Source organism: Panicum virgatum, chromosome 7N (genome assembly GCF_016808335.1).
Source record: "Panicum virgatum strain AP13 chromosome 7N, P.virgatum_v5, whole genome shotgun sequence".
In the NCBI taxonomy this organism is placed as follows: Eukaryota; Viridiplantae; Streptophyta; class Magnoliopsida; order Poales; family Poaceae; genus Panicum; species Panicum virgatum.
This window is the reverse complement of record NC_053151.1, coordinates 47,490,742-47,507,095: the sequence shown is the minus strand read 5'-3', so window position 1 is coordinate 47,507,095 and position 16,354 is coordinate 47,490,742. Positions and strand designations below refer to the sequence as shown.

Sequence of the window (16,354 nt, the reverse complement as noted above, 5' to 3'; positions counted from 1 at the left end):
ACCGGAAGTCCGCAATGTTGGTTTTCTTATTTAAAATCCGATGGCGGGGGGCGCGGACGCGCGGTGCTCATGAATACGGTTCTTCTTTTTGAACTAAAAAAACCGGTTCGATCTCACGAGCAAGCTCGTCGAGGGAAATCGACGGGACGGGACGGGACGGCCGCGGGCCGCGGGCCGCGCGGGGTGCGGGGCGCACTCGGATTAGGAGCCTGGTGTGGAAGCTGGCTCCATACCGTAGGTATACAATATACATAACCTTCATTGTAGTATACAGATCTAGTTACAACAGCATAGCTGCTGTTATCCACATGTACAAGATCTATATCTATAACTAACTGCTCTGCGTTGTTGTAACATAAGATCGGATTACATATGTTAGGTTGGATACTAAAGTGTTAGCATGCCAAATCATGGGCATGCTAAAAGTTGCTTTTTATTTTCAACCAAGAGAGTGCCAAATTTTGTGGATTTATCCATATTTTAACATGTCAATATTTTAGCATCCACCCAAGGAGACCTATTATATATATAACTAGGCGTATAGCCCGTGCATTTGCGCGACTAGTATTGAAAATTTAAAAATTTGCATGTCATATTGTATCCTTACTTAAATATTATACTAATTTTTTTACCATACATCACCCTATTCATTACAGTAAATTATATCTTATTGTTGGTTAAAACAATTCAAATATGATCTACATATAATAACAAACAATTTGATTTGTTGACCTTTAATAATTATATGCATATAATTATTCTTATTTTTATTTTATTTTGATTGATTGTTGTTAGCTTTAATTTTTATTAATAGTATATATTTGTAACTTATAATAGCTAAATGATATTTTATATTTAATTTTTCATAATGGCATTGGTGGGTAATTTTTAATTAGGCACAGGAGTATTTTAGGCTAATTTTTATGGCAGTGGTGGGTAATTTTTATGTTTTTATTTTTCTCCGATTAACGTGAGAATTTCAATAATAAGATAATAGATACTATGAGCCTTAGCACCGCCAAGGTGCTAGTCGTCTGAATGTTTTTACGTACATGAACTACGGCGGACCCCTTTGGGATTAGCCTGAATCTTATTTAGCAATGGGACGTTTACAAGAGATACATCTCAAGGAGCAGAAAGGAAGGAAGAGGTAAACCTGAGGTAACAAAAAAGCCTAGGAAGAAAGAGAAATAGAGAATGTTCCATGAGAAGAAGAAAGGAGCTCCAGTTTGCAATGCACAGTTTGTTTACAGCAGATTCAGTCCTATTCGCCCTCACCGTCTTGTAATATCAGCATTCAAGTCATCCGTCTGGTTGAACATTTTAGAGTTTCTGAATTCCAAATATCTATAGGAAGAAGTCCACGTTACCCCCCTCAACTCTTCCCAGAGTTTAAGTTTCAACCCTAAAGTATAAAACCGTTTAACTGAGGCCCTCAAACTTCCGAAACCGGACAAAGAACACCCCTCACCCATGATTTGGGTGGTTTTCGCCCTGGGCCCACCTGTAAGATCTCTCTTCTCCACTTCGTCCGTGTCCGCACGCGCGCTGCCTCCTCGCCTCCGCACGCTCGCGAACGCGGTCGCGGCCCCGCCTCGCCGCGCCCACGTCGGCGGCCGTGGCTCCGCCTCCCCGCCCCCGCGCTAGGCGGACGTGGCCCTACCTCCCCGCGCTGGCGCCAGGCGCCGCGGCCTCACCTCCCCACGCCCGCGCCGGCTGCAGCAGCTCCGCCTCACTGCGCAGGCGCTGGGCATCGCAACCCCGCCTCCTCGCGCTCACGCCAGGCGCTGAGGCCCTGCCTCCCCGCGCCCGCGTCGGCTGCCGCGGCTCCTCCTCACTGCGCCCGCGCTGGGCATCGGAGCCCTGCCTCCCCGCACCCGTGTCGGCAGCCATAGCTCTACCTCCCTCCGCTCGCTCTGACGGCACGGCTCCGCCTCCCCGCACTCTCACGCCAGGCACCGGGGCCCTGCTACCCCCCTGCTCTGGCCGGCGGCGTCCATGGCAGAGCAGCGGCGACGCGCGCGGAAGGGAGGAGGAGGAGCAGGGCGCGGAGCCGGCGCGGAGGAGCAGAGCCGCGCGGACGGAGGGGCCGCCGGTGCACGCAGCGAACAGGGTCACGACGCCGCGAGGGCGGGCAGGACGACGGCGGCGGGCAGGCTGCCGGGCCTCCCTCGAGCTCCGCCGCGGTCGATCTCCGCGCGGGGCCATGGCCCCTGCTCGAGCGCGCCGCCCCTCCCTCCCTCTCCGCGCCAGGGCCCCTGCTCGAGCGCGCCGGCCGCGGTGAGGCGGATGCGGCCACGGCGAGGCAGGGGCCTGGCGGCGGCGGCCGGGGCCGAGGCCATGGCGCGGCGTCACCCCGCCGGCTGCTCTGCTCGCCGGCCAGATCCCGGTTCTCGAGCAGCGTCGGCGGCGGATCTACGGCGGCCTCGATTTTCCCCTCTCTCCGGCGGCCTCGAGCTCGGCCCTCGCCGCCCCCTCCTCTGCCCGTCTGGTGCTCCCCCCTCCACTTGCGCCGGCCGCGGCGGCGGAGCTCCAGCAGACACGCGCGCCGGCCACAGCGGCCGGGCGGGCCTACGCGAGCTCAGCTGCTGGCGGTGGGGCAGCTGCGGCGGGCGGAGGCCACGGGACGCGCGGCGCGTGGCCAGGCTCGAGCTCCCGCTGGCGTGCGCGCCGGCGGCGGAGGCCGGTCTGCGGCGGCCATGGCAGGGCGGAGCGGTTGGGTGCGGCGCGAGCGGAGGCTCGGTGGGGCCGACGCCGGCATAGAGGACGCCGCCGGCTGGTGTGGACGCCAACAAGTCTAAAAACCGGGCTAGTTTGGGCTGGGGGCGTTCGATGTCTGGTTTTGAAAGATCGGGGTTGTTAAATAGCCGGTTTTAGACTTTAGGGTTGAGTTTTAGACTTTGGGTAGAGTTTAGGGGTGTAATGTGGACTTTTTCCATATCTATACTATAAGAATTCATTAAAATTAGAACCTTTCTCACTTTTAGACCCATCTAGAAACACGAAGGGAAAATTGGTTCTGTAGCACTAAAAGATCCCGAAATCCGGAAAATACCACCGAAAGATCGCGGACACGTAAAATACCACCGAAAGGTTGCAACGTTACCCAAAATTAGCATTCCGTTAGTTTTCCTTCACAAATGAGTTTCAGTCATCTAATTTCAAAACAAAAGGTGGACATAAAATGACTCTTATGCCCTTGGCCCCTAAACCTTATCCTCCTCCACATCGAGCCCCTCCCTGCTCGTTCTCCAGAGGGACCGACGCCCCCTTGCCCTCCGCAGCAAACCGGCGCCGCCGGCCCACCCCCACCTGCACCGGCGCCGCCCCACCCTCTCCCGTGCCACTGCCCACCCGTCCCTCCCGCGCCGACATCCCGCGCCGGTGGTGCCTCGCTCGCTCCCACGCCGCCCTGGACGCATCTGGGCAGGCTTAAGGGGGCGCGCCCGAGAGGTCCAGCCCCACCTGCACCGGCGCCGCTACGCCCCCTCCCGAGGCCCCACCGGCCCGTCCCTCCTGCGTCGACACCCCACGCCGGCGGTGGCGGCGCGTCGCTCCATCGCCCCACCCTGGACGCATCTGGGCGGGCGAAAGGGGGCGCGCCCGAGCGTCCCTGGCGGGGGTGCCATCCAGGCCAACGCGCGCCGAGCTGGTGGTGGATCTCAGTGCCAGGTCCGATTTGCTTGCTCGTAGCTCTACCTCAGCGTCATCAGCTTGTTTGAGCACCTTTTTGTGTGAAAGTTTTGATTTATTTCTGTGTTTGCTAGATTTAGGGACTGCGAGGACGACTCCACTGCTCCGCCAGCTGCGACCACTCCCCTCTGTGCCCCACCGGTGGAGGAATGCATGAAACAGAGATCCCCGATTGGTAAGACTAAACCCTAGCTATATACTGCTACTAGATTAGGGGTATGATAATGGAAAAGATAGATATGAGGCAGCGTATAGCTAACAAACTTGAAGGTTCCATTCTCCCTAGTGTTAAAAATGAGCTGAACATGAAGAGTAGAAACTTGAAGTACACAATTAAGGGGAGTGGTGGTCTGAAGGCTGAGGTCTTTGGATTGACTAAGGACAACTATCCTTGGAGGCATGCTGTGGACCTTGACAGCAGGACATGTTCATGTGGTCAGTGGCATATTTCTGGGAAACCTTGCACCCATGCAATAGCCTTTATAGGTTCCCTTAGAGGAATTAAACTTGAACATTTTGTTCATGAATATTACTCAGTTCAACGGTTCAAGGCTACATATCACTTTGGGGTCAACCCAATGGTTGACAAGTCACAGTGGCCAATTGTTGATCCCGGGTTTGTAATGTTGCCTCCAAAGCTTGAAAGGTCTGCAGATAGGCCAAGAGTGAAGAGGATCAAAAGTAAGGGTGAGTCAGGAAAAAGGGGTCCTTACCAATGCAAAAGATGCTTTCAGTTTGGGCATATTGAGAAGGGTTGTACTGAGCCACCTACTAATCTCACTGTTGAAATGCTACCAGCAGCCCCAAAAAATTCAAGGTAAATTGACCTACTCACTTTTTCTGTAATTTCATTTTTTCTTACGTATGGCTGATACGTTCCTCTTGTACAGCAAAAGGAAAGAAAATGGCAGTACATCTACCTCCAAAAAAGCTCCAAAAAATCCAAGAAAGAATCTGCACCTTCTACTTCCTTAGTTGCAGAACCACCTGTTAGTCCAGGGCCAACAACAAGAAGTATGGTAGCTTCTACTTGTAGTCTTATCAGTCCAGGACCTACAACAAGGAGCAGGGCAGTTGCAGACATATCCCCAGGAGGAATTGCAAGAAGGCTTATCATAGGCTAAGAAATGGCTTTGCTACTGTAATGTTTAGTTAGACTATGGATGTATCTATTGAACTGTTGTGTGTGTTAGCAGACATGCCCCCTTTGCTATGTATGTGCTGGATCCCAAACTGTTACTCTATTCACACTTATTCTCCCTATTCTCTACTTTAAGTGTTGGGTGCTTTATATGTGCTGGAATGTGTCTATGTGGCTGCTTGAAATGTGTTTATTTGCCTACTGTAGCTGCTGGAATGTGTTTTTGACCACTATACCTGTTGGAATGACTTCATTTGCCCACTGGAATGCATGTACCGGTTCGTTTTGTGTGATTGACTAACTGTTCCGTTAGTCATTTTAACGGAGTGCTATTTTCAGTCCAAATTCCGACCTTTCGGTGGTATTTTACGTGCTCGCGATCTTTCGGTGGTATTTTCCGGATCTCGGGATCTTTCAGTGCTATAGAACCAATTTTCCCAAACACGAATGTTTGAGGAAAGGATGACAGACTAAAATCACCGCGCATCCCGTTGAGTCGCGATCCCCTGCCTCGTCGCCCCCGCGCCTGATCTCGCGGTCGCCGCCCCCTGCTCCTGCTCGTCCTCCCCCCTCCGCGGCTGGCGCCCGTGGAGCTCGGGGTGCGCCGTCCCCTGGATCATGCGGCCGCTTCCCCGTGGAGGGGGATGGCAGCGCGCGGGCGGTGGGGAAAGGCCGGCGCGGAGGTGGAAGGCGGGGTCCGCGGCGGCGCGAGGCGGCGGTGGGCCGTGGCAGCACGCGCCGAGGCCGTCCGCGGCGGCGGGGGCAGGGGCGGCGCGCGGGGAGCTCAGGGCAGGGGCAGCGGCTCGCGGCGAGGCCGTTCACAGCGGCCGGCGAGGAGGCGCAGCGCGACCCGTGCGGCGGCGGCCGCGGACTGGGCGGCGTGGCGACCTTTCAGGAGCCGACGGAGTCATCCGGCCCCCTCCCTCCCTTCTCCGCCCTCCTTGCTCCAGGCCGTGGACAAGGCGGCGGGGCGGGGGAGCTCGCGCGGCGCCGGCGGAGAGCTCGGAGGTGTGGCGGCCGGGCGGCGGCGCGGCAGTGCTCCAGCAGGCGCGGCCCGCGGCATGGTCCCTCGCCGGCGGAACCTAGTGGTGGGCGCCCCTGTCGCGCGTCCTCGCGGCGCCCCCTCGCCGGCGCCCCCGAGCTCCGGATCTCGGCCTCCCCGCAGTGGCCGGCGGCGTGGATCCACTTCCTCCCTGGTCGGCTCGGGTCCATGGCATCCATGGTCGGCGAGGTCCTCCTCTCTCACCTCCGACCGGCCGCCGGCGCGTGCGTCCTCCTCCATCCTCCGGCGCCCGTCCTCCTCCGCGCGCGGATCTGGGCACCAGCGCTGCTGTTGTCTTTGGAGGCGGGGGCCGTGGTACCCATCCATGCTGCGGTACCCTAGGACGGCTGTGGTCGCCGGCAAAACAGGAGAAGGAGGAAGAAGTGTGTGCAACCTGGAGGCGGCGGAGGTGAGGGAGAATGTAACGGTGTTTGGCGGTGATCGAGCTGACATGCGTCGCGTGTGTGGGTTCGGTGGAGAAGGCCATGAAGCGTCTCCCAGGTCGATCTGTGCACTGCCGTCCTCGACATCCTTGGTCTTCTACGCCTTCGTCGGTGAGTATCGATCCCCCGTTGAGCTATTTCCATATGACACTACAGATGATGGCTGATGCTGTTTTCTGATCGATCAAGGCCAATGCTGTTTTCTACCGATTCAATCCATTGAGCTCCTTGTCAAAATCCATGGCCGATCCAATTGATGGTTTGAGCATGCACAACATGGTGAGGGGCGAGGGTGAGGGCCGCGTATGCTATCATCCTGGAGGCGGGAGCAGGCATCCACTTGTAAACTGAGGGGCTTCAGCACCAAAGGTCCTTTGCTTGTCTCTTTCTTTCCTTGTAAATTGCATCTGCATTTCTTTTGTCGAGGACTCATGGATGATGGCCGAACTCAAGCACTACTCGAAACACATAAATGGGATGGGACAGTGAGAATTTACCAAGTGACAGCATGATTCTGGGTATACGCACTTATGCATTTAACACTCCAGCCAACTGTTGGGTTTGTGTGCACTCAACAATCCTTGGCATTGTTCATTAACATAAGGTATTCCTTGCCAATTAAACCTGTGTATGCTGCAACAAATTTTGGATTCTCTGGTTTGATCTCTTTGATCTCCCTATGGATCTGCATTCTTCTAAATTTCATGCCTTGTCAACTACCAATGTCACAGTGCTTCCTACCATTTATCTGGATGTTCAGTACCAAAGCAATGTCTTCAATCTCCAGTACATTTCTCTGCTTATTAAAACCTCAAGATAGACAAGGTCTGAAGGTCCCATATGAAGTGCCAGTCTGTTGATTCTACATCTATTTCCATCTTTTAATTCTTGTGGCGACCAAGAAAGAAAATTGATGGTTCTAAAGCATTGCAGAATTCAGCTTAAGATGTCGAAATTGTGAGACAGATGTTCTATTTCAGATGGCAGCCGCGGACTCTAGGAGCGCACTAGTTGAGCCTTTTCCTGAAGCCGTTAGGTTGAGACTACAGTAATGAGGTGAGTTTCTACATCGCTAGGTCTACGGTGATGATGCGAGACAAAACACCTGTTTTGCTGGATGTGCATCTTATAGATGTCCGAGTCCATTGAGGCATTGAGATAGGTGGGTTCTTTGATCATATACACTAGAAAAAATGTATTATGCATTAGGGGCATTTCTGTGGTTATATAATTCACACTTTAAGCAGCCCTTAAATCTAAAAATGATTCTAATTTCTAAAGCATGCATTTTTTTATGGAAATGCCCAAATGAAGAGTCGGGTTGCACAAGCCAGTTTGGTAGCTATAAAGTTTTGAGCCAGTCACTTGCGAGATGATAATATCAATATGGAGGTTCACTAAAGGGGCAGATTTTTACTATTTTCTTAATGTATTTGCTACGCTGATGGTTTCCCTTGTAGATTCACTATATGCTTGTCATTTTTTCATATGAAGTTGTTTTTTATTATATTTGACTATATATTTCCAAGGATGAAGAACTGCATGTGTCCTTGTGCAGCATGCATTTTGCCTTTTTGGGCTTTTTGAAACATAAAGATAAGAGTCATCTGAAAATTGCAATCTGTACTTAAAAGTTTTGTTTAGTTAGCCATTTGCTAAGCAGAATAAATTTGTTCTTTCACTTGGTTGCTTCTTTATTTTTTCACACACATTAAAGACCTGTTTTAAACTTATTGGGATGCATCATTGGCATGGATCATAGTTCATGTTCCTGATTTCAAGGCAAAGTTTGTGAGCCTATAAAGACAGCTATATCCTGCATACTGCCATACTGGAATGAAAACCAAGCCTCCTCTGTGGTGTATCGCTTCTTCTTTTTTTGCACATCTCAAAGTATCAATCTTTATGTCCTAATTTGTATCACAAGGATGCATGCAGATCCTCTTGACTGCAAGTATACTAATTTTTTTTATTTGGTTGACACTTGACTAGGAATTCAATCATGGAAGTTGTCACGGAGAATATCTGCAAAGAGGTAATATTTTTGCTGTCCTCTGCTTTTTATTCAGGTGAAACTCTTGGTGCAGATATATTTGTTTCTTGGCTGTGCTTATGCCGTTTTCATTGTTTTGTTGGTTCCCCCTGTCCAGAAGTTAACTGTGTATATGCACTATACTTTTCCTTCTTAACACATCAAGTTTTTTTCCTTCTTGAATATTGCCATTAGATTGACTTTGGATAATCCTAATATGCATCATTTTGTGATGCTGCGCAAATTCATGATAGCTAGGTTCTGGTAGTTTCGAGCATAGCTTAATTTTTTCTGAGAAAATCATGCATCTTCATCTAGCCATATAGCAGAATGGTGAGATTGTCCCTATACCTTGACTAATGTTGTTTGAGGGTGATAGAATCATGATACAAACTCATGTAAACTTCATTATCAATTGGTTATGAGGGTCTAATTGCATGTCACTGTGATTATAGCTCAGATTAAGTTAAGATATATATGAAGATGTCAATCATTCCTTTTGTTAAATTTACCCATCGGAATTTTTAGATATGCTTTTCTGATCTGATTAGATTTTGCTAATACTGGAATATTTCCACTTTTTAATTTTGTATAGTGTTGTGGTTTGGTTTGGTTTTATTGTCACTTTTTACTATAGTTTCAACATATATGTATGTTTGCATTTGTGATGACTTGGTTTTCTTGGCATCCAAGTATCCAACTGGTATTAAGAAGGTGAACTGTTTTAGTTGACAGAGAAATAAAGGTGAACTGGTTTTTTTTTATATGCTCATGGTCATGGACAACAGACAATTTCCCTATTCTTTTCAGCGCAGTATTCTGTTCCAAGATACAGTACTATTCCTCGTAGAAACCATAATGCATTCTTTGTACTAATGCAAGATGTAACAGTAATAACAAATACATGACATTTTATGCCTGAATTTTTTTATAGTATACATAATTATAGATAACCCCGGGCTTTTTTCCAAGGCTTTCGTGAATTTGGTCCTTACACTTCATTTGACAAATTTCCTATCCTTTCTTCTTTCTATTAGAGCTCTGAAAGCCATGCTTTTTCAGATACCATTGGCATGTCTGAAATGCATGTCTGATTACCTGCAAATTTGATCAGCATATAAGAGGGTTATTGCTCTAAAAGAAATTAAGCTGGATACCTCTTTCCAATTATATCTGTTACACCCTCGTCCGATAGGGTGCGCTCATCCCTGGTTCTGTGGTCACGATGTATTGACGAGGCTGCTCAGGTTTGGGATGAAGTAGTCGATATTAGGAGGAGGATATGATGTGCTCGGTGATTGTGGGTAAGGCTAATTGATATTAATCTATTTAATCAATTTTTTTCTGAGAATTTAGGACAGGAATTGGAACAAGAAAAGATAAGGCAACTCTCCATGATCGTGGGCTTGTGGTGCAATCAAGATCATGCAGTTCATTGCTTCAATCTATATCATTTCTGTTAAGATGCATTGACAACTCGATTTCATATGTGAGAATAATCAATGGGTCCCTTCACCCTTCATATGTAATGGGTTGAATTTGTGTAGTAATTTACATTCAGAGGTAGCCTTAAGATTTCTGGTGGTTATCGCATATGCTAGGTGCCAAATAATATGCATGTGTTAGTGAGAAAGATGAGGAGATCAACTGATCAAAGATGTGTAAGACAATCCCATGAGCAAGCATGTACCTTTATGTACCTCAGTACGTCCAAAACACTAGCAATAACCAAGTGAACGGTGGGAAAAAGGAAACAAGAAAAAACCAAATAAAAACCATATAGATATTGGAAGGCAAACAAAAGTAGTAGAGATATGGTATTTTAATTTTGACAGGATTTGGAATCTGTTTTAGAAATTAATATTGTTTGAAGTGCACATGTATTAGGATTTTTTTGAAACACATGCGGGCACTCTACTAGTTTCATAAGAAACAGGTGATGATAGTCTACCGCAGTTTTTGGTTAGGGAAAGGAGGGTCCGGGAGAGGTTGATTCCAGAGGAGCTCGATTTTAGATAGGTTTCTGGTGGTCTATCTGATTTATGGGGTTGGGGTTCTCATCCAGTTGAAGGCCCTGTTTGGAGAACTATTCTAAAGTTATTTTTTGGGCTATTCTCTGTCTCATAGAAATAGCCCTCAACCAAAATAATCCTTCAGCTGTTTGGATCCAAGGGTTATTTGACATTTAATGCACTTTTCTAATCATTGCAGCCTTACTATCTTTCTCTTGCTGCAGTGGACCCCATTCATGATAACCCAAATATCACCTCTCGAGGGGGATAGTTTTGGGGTAGGTTATTATTTTTTTAGGGGGTGGGGTAGGTTATTTCTAAATAGCCGCAAAATAACCAACATGTTTGGCTCCCTGTAAAATTATTTGGGTTATTTGAGGGAGGGATAAAAAATAACTCATGGATCCAATGCTTGAGGCCCACTACGTGTCTAGGACATCAGCATGAACAGGCTAGTTTGCATTGTTTTTTCTTTCCCTGAACGAACGAAACCCATATCATTTTTTGAAAAAACAAAGAACGGCATCCACCGCCCAACGCATCATCATCTTATGGCGCACCCACTTCCGTTGTCATCTTCTTCTTTATCTACTTATTACAGCTCATTGCCATACGCTCGCTATCTTGCCGTATCATCAAAAATGATAGCTTGTGAATAATATCGCCATATGTACCTTGTCTTGAGTCTTGACGTCTTGTGGCATCTCAATCGTGCAACTAGAGGCGACAGGCTGTGCTAAAAAAAAAAACTAGAGGCGACAGGCATGGCGGCCAGCAGTGGTGGGCTCCACGTGGTGTTCTTCTTCTTTTTTCAGGAACGAACCAACGGAGGGGCGAGATGCCTGAACTTTTGTATTCGCACGAAGCTGTCAGGGTTGGGGAGCTCAAGAAGGTTCCCACATGTGTTTCCTACCTTGTGAGAGAAAAGGAAATATAAATACCACTACTCATCTAGGCTTGTGGCATCTCAATTCGCATTCGTGTAACCAAAGCCGACAGAGAGACATGGCGACCGGCGGCGCTCTCCCCATGGTGGATCTGGCGCCTTTCTTCACCCAAGACGACAGCGACGGCGTCGCCCGCGCCACCGAGGCCGTGCGCGAGGCGTGCCTGACGCACGGCTTCTTCCGCGTCGTCAACCACGGCGTGCCGGCCGAGCTCATGGCGCGCGCGCTCGAGCTGTCGCCCGTGTTCTTCGCGCTGCCGGACGACGAGAAGGCCAAGGCCCGGCAGGCCGAGGGGACCGCGGCGCCCTTCCGGGCTGGCTACTTTCGGGCGCCGGTGCCGGCGCACTCGCCCGACAAGCACGAGTTCGTGCTGGTGTTTGATCCGAAGCTCGGGTTCAATGAGTACCCCGCTGAGCCAGCCGGATTCAGGTCAGTCGAAATACGAATTCGCACGTCTAAATTATTCATTATTAGAATTTCTAAAAGGATTTTTTTACCCGATCGAATGCTTCACAAATTCAGAGAAGCAGTGGAGGAGTGTTACGCCAAGTTGACCGAGCTGGGGCTGCTCCTCCAGGACGTCCTGAACGAGTGCATGGGTCTGCCGCCGGGCTTCCTCAGGGGCTACAACGGCGACCGCAGCTTCGACTTCATGGCGGTGCATCACTACTTCCCGGGGACGGAGGAGGAGAACAGCGGGCTCAACGCGCACGAGGACGGCAGCTGCATCAGCTTCGTCATCCAGGACGGCGCCGGGGGCCTTGACGTCCTCAAGGACGGTGACTGGGTCCCGGCGGAGCCTGTCGAGGGCAGCATCATCGTCAACATCGGCGACCTCATAAAGGTACGTACAGTACAGAACGATACCGTCCCAAGAACAGATCCTGTCATTTTGATCTGATGTCCTGATCAAACGTTGGTGGGTAGGTGCTGAGCAACAACAAGTTTAAGAGCCCGACGCACCGGGTGGTGAGGAAGCCGGTGCACAGGCACTCGTTCGCCTTCTTCTTCAACATGCACGGCGACAAGTGGGTCGAGCCGCTGCCGGAGTTCACGACGAAGATCGGCGAGGCGCCGCGCTACAGGGGGTTCCTGCTCGACGAGTACCTGCAGATGCGGATGAGTGGCCTGATCCATCCACCGTCCAGGCCCGAGGACGTCGTCCACAACGAGATCAAAATCACCCACTATGCTATCTAGCCTGGGAAATCGATCGGTTTCGATCGCAGAAATGTATAAGAGCTGCACGCCGGTCTGCTACAGCAATTCCAAATTCCACTCTTCCAGATGTTGTTGTTACGAAAACTGAGGCTGTAAAATTTGAAATAAAAACAATTTGCTTGGGAAAAATGTTATCGAGCTTCAACACTAAATGAGCACGTTAGTACTGGGCTATTGTGTGACCGGTACTAACAGCTACGGACGAATGAGCTGTTTCTAGCAGTGATCGTGTGCTAGTGCAGATGTAGCAGCACCGCCCAAATTAAACCGGCTTAAGTGCGCTAACCATCATTTTAATACTTAATCAAGTTACTGTGCACTTAAAATGGTGTAATCTGACAGGCTGTCGGGTAAATCCTGATTAAACTACTGTACTCCAGGATCACAATTGCACTAGCAGACCCGCACGAAGACAAACACAGGTGATAACAGCATACAGAAATCTTCAAATTAATTTACAACACAGGTTTTATATAAAAGTTTTAAGTACAAACGACAGAGTTTAAAAACACAGCGGAAGTCTAAAAACCAAGTTCGAAATACAATACGATAACCACGACGACGATACCAGGTGAGCTCCACATCCTGCCCACCGATGTGATGCCAACCTGCCCGATCTTCACGGTGAAGACGGGGCCCACTCGACGGTCCACCCAGGAGGAAGCGGTTGTCCAATCCAATACGCCCAGACCTCCTCGAAGTCAGCGGGAACACAACCTGCTCAGGAGGGGTTACAACAACAACCCTGAGTATACTAATACTCAGCAAGTCTTACCCGACTATAGTATATACTTAGCCGACTCCTAGACATGCAAAGCTGTTTGGCTCTGGAGTTGTTTTGCTGAAAAACTAATAATAGTGGATTCTTACTTTCAGTATTTTAGCTCAAGTTTATTATATAAATACCGACTAGATTTGCATGTACATCTAGAGCACGCATGGTTAATCACATTATCTTTTCAGAGTACCACAGTCATACCTCATATTCTCAACTTTCCATTTCCAATTCCATCCTTTACTACGATGTGACAGAGAGATCAATGTTCTCATATCCGCGAGTCACGGCGAATCGATTCGATTTAACCTTGCAAGGTAGACCTAACCAACACGACACATGTAAACCCCGTCGGGCCACACGCATCAACTGTTTTCATCGTTACCACGACATCTGAATCGCGCCTGCTAAAACCCAGGTGCTGGGCCCCTCACGGCGAACTCCCAGAGAACCCGAAGGTGGCATTCATCCAACACCCGCCAACTCCCACGCCTAGCGTAGCAGGTAGGGATTCAAAGTATCATTGTAAAGCGATACACAGCTTACCGGTTTCGACTACCTCCTACTTCCGACATGTGGTTACTACTGTTCAATCCTCGATCAGTAGTGCAAACAACGGTACGGTCTTCAATCGACACATGCGGAGATTCACTTTCCACCTTCCATATCCATAACCGAATTCATCTCCGCCCGGTCTCCATTTTTCTTTCTTTCCCAAAGATTAATTCTTTAGCAACCCTTTCATAAGTAACAAGGACCTATATCTCGCGAGTGACAGGAATCACTCGACTTCTACCGAATCCTGATTAAGCATTGCAGTACTAACGACCTGTACACTAGTAGAGACTCATAGGTATCTAGGGAGAGACATGCATACTAGGGTTTCATTCAATTCCTAGAAAACCTAATGCACAATACTTAAATAAAAACATTGAATACTGAAAGTAGGGGTTATGCTCCGGGGTTTACCTTGCAGGTCAGCAGGGTTAGTGACTTCTTCGGGAGCTTGATCAACGACTTCTCCTGGCTGCGGTTCTCCTGCGGAAGGCTCCTGGACCAGCTAGGCAATCAGCTCGTAGGCGACTTCGGTTCCAGCGTCTATACGAATAAGAATATGCTATGCATGAAACTCGTGAAACGATGCAATGAAATGCGACACACGAAATTAAAAGCATAGGCATGACCAATAAATAGCACTCTCAAAACTACGGTCCAAGGAATGGTGTAGTGCTGAGATGGGGTTTGGGTTGCTAATTCCTTTTAGCCTGAAGTGTCTCCCTCAAGAAGACTGGAGTCGCCCTTGCTCAAATCAAGCTCAACTCTGAGGTAGATAATAAGTGTTCTAAACCTCAGCGACGATTAAACAAGCCTAAGCAAAACCACCTAGCAAAAAGGTGTGAACTACCCATTACAAGAGTCTAACAGATAGAATATGAAATTACGAAGCTATTGCAACTGATTTTGCCTTTTTAGCATTTTTCTAGAATTTTCTACGAATTTTGGAAGATTTTAGCTAAAATAAACAATAAGGAAAACATTAAAAGGGGGGCTGACAACCGAGCCCCACATGTAAGTGGGAGCCCAGCTCCCAGTTTTCCCCCGCCTCCCCTGTTTTGCCTGCTCGGCCCGCCGTGGCCATGGCCGGCGCGCAGCCAGGCAGGCTCGCGGCGGCGCGGCGCTGGCACCCACCGGCGGTGGCTGGCTGGCGGCACGGCCCGGCCAGACCGCGGTCAGGGAAGCCGGGGAGCAGGGGCGCGCGCATGGGGCGGCGCAGAGGCGGTCACGACGGCGCGGCGGCGCACCGGCGTTCCGGCAGCGAGGAAACAGGGCGGCCGCGGGACTGGGCGGCGCGAAGCGCAAGGAGGCTCGGCGACCTCGGGGCGCGCTGCGCGAGCGCGCGCAGTGGTTGCCCGCGACGGGAGCGCGGCGGCGGTATGGCAGTCGCGGCTGCGCCCCGGCGAGGGCGGTGCCAGAAATCGAAGGGGAACAGGTCGGGAAGCACAAGTAGGCCGCGGGTAAGCTCACCGTGGGCTTGATTTGGGCGGAGGAAGGCCGGAAAGGGAAGTTCGACGGCGAGGGTGGAGCTTCAATGGTGGCCGCGGCGGCGAGGCCCGATTCCGGCCGGGGATTGGATCGAATGAGCTTGTGAAGGGGTGGCGTGGGTGCGGGGCAAGGCGAGGGAGGTTGGGGCACGAGGAATCGAGCGGGGGCGGCGAGGGGTGGCCGGAGCCACGCCGGCGGCGGGCTCTGCTCACTATGCTCGGCTCGACTCCGCGCGAGCGCGAGGGAGAAGACGAAGTGGAGGGGAAAACGGAGACAGCACCAGAACTGGATAAGTTTGGGCTCGCTCGGCGGTCGATCGTCGCGACGGCCGATGCGTGGCATCGCCGGCGCGTCGCCGGTCGCGGCACGGTCGCGCACAGTGAAGAAAACAGGGGAAGAACAGTGATCTCGTTTGACTGAAATTGACTCGCGTTTGACCGTCCGAAAATCAAAATTTGATATAGGAACTTGAAATTTGGCCAAAATAAAAGTTGTAGAGGAAAAGAAGATCTACAACTTTCGTTTTGGGCGAAAGTTGATTTGAGGCTCGGATCAAGGAGAAAAATGTAGTCGAACATGGCTAAACGATGTTTATCACGCGAACTCGGTTAACGCTAATGACGCGCTTAAGCCACAATTAGCGATTAAACACGGGATTAGCGAGCACGATTAACACAGGGGTGTTACAGCAGACCTGAAATTGCTTCCAACTGTTCCAAACCCACCATGTGGAGATGTTACAAATCGTATATAGGTCACCGATCTTGAGAAAGCAGTACGACCTCCGATTTGGAGCTTGGGGCGGCGAAGGGTGTGGAACGCAGCAGAGCGGCGGGAGCGGAAGTGGACGCGTGAGAACGCAGGAGCCGCGCGGCCGCTGCTGGGAAGTGAGAGAAGGCCGAGGCGAGCTACTGAGTAGGAAGAGTTCAATAAGAAAATATTTTGAGACATTACTTGGACATAAATCCATTGTTGTCTAGTCTTGTTAGGATACTTTGCTTTCAC

General features: G+C 50.1%; 2 protein-coding genes across 3 annotated transcripts; one reads left to right on the top strand and one right to left on the bottom strand.

Annotated features, from left to right (window-relative positions):
• Positions 1–1,659: 1,659 nt before the first annotated feature.
• On the bottom strand, positions 1,660–2,208 carry LOC120681356. Its single transcript, XM_039962857.1, has one exon. It carries the CDS (start codon positions 2,206–2,208, stop codon positions 1,660–1,662), a length of 549 nt encoding a protein of 182 aa, XP_039818791.1.
• Positions 2,209–11,202: 8,994 nt separating this feature from the next.
• Positions 11,203–12,660, top strand: LOC120681793 (1-aminocyclopropane-1-carboxylate oxidase 1-like). Of its 2 annotated transcripts, XM_039963402.1 has the most exons (3): positions 11,210–11,739; positions 11,833–12,154; positions 12,238–12,660. In XM_039963402.1, the coding sequence occupies exons 1-3, from the start codon at positions 11,264–11,266 to the stop codon at positions 12,508–12,510; spliced, it is 1,071 nt and encodes a 356-aa protein (XP_039819336.1). In that variant the 5' UTR covers positions 11,210–11,263; the 3' UTR covers positions 12,511–12,660. The 2 variants fall into 2 exon arrangements, with proteins under 2 accessions (XP_039819335.1, XP_039819336.1); XM_039963401.1 differs by having other exon boundaries at positions 11,203–12,154.
• The last annotated feature ends 3,694 nt before the right edge of the window (positions 12,661–16,354 follow it).

Bases quoted from the DNA above. Each gene is read 5' to 3' on its own strand.
- LOC120681793 (XM_039963401.1), top strand. From the start codon at position 11,264: ATGTGTTTCCTACCTTGTGAGAGAAAAGGAAATATAAATACCACTACT. The intron at 12,155-12,237 runs GTACGTACAGTA...GTTGGTGGGTAG, and splicing joins ACATCGGCGACCTCATAAAG to GTGCTGAGCAACAACAAGTT.
- LOC120681356 (XM_039962857.1), bottom strand. From the start codon at position 2,208: ATGGCCCCGCGCGGAGATCGACCGCGGCGGAGCTCGAGGGAGGCCCGG.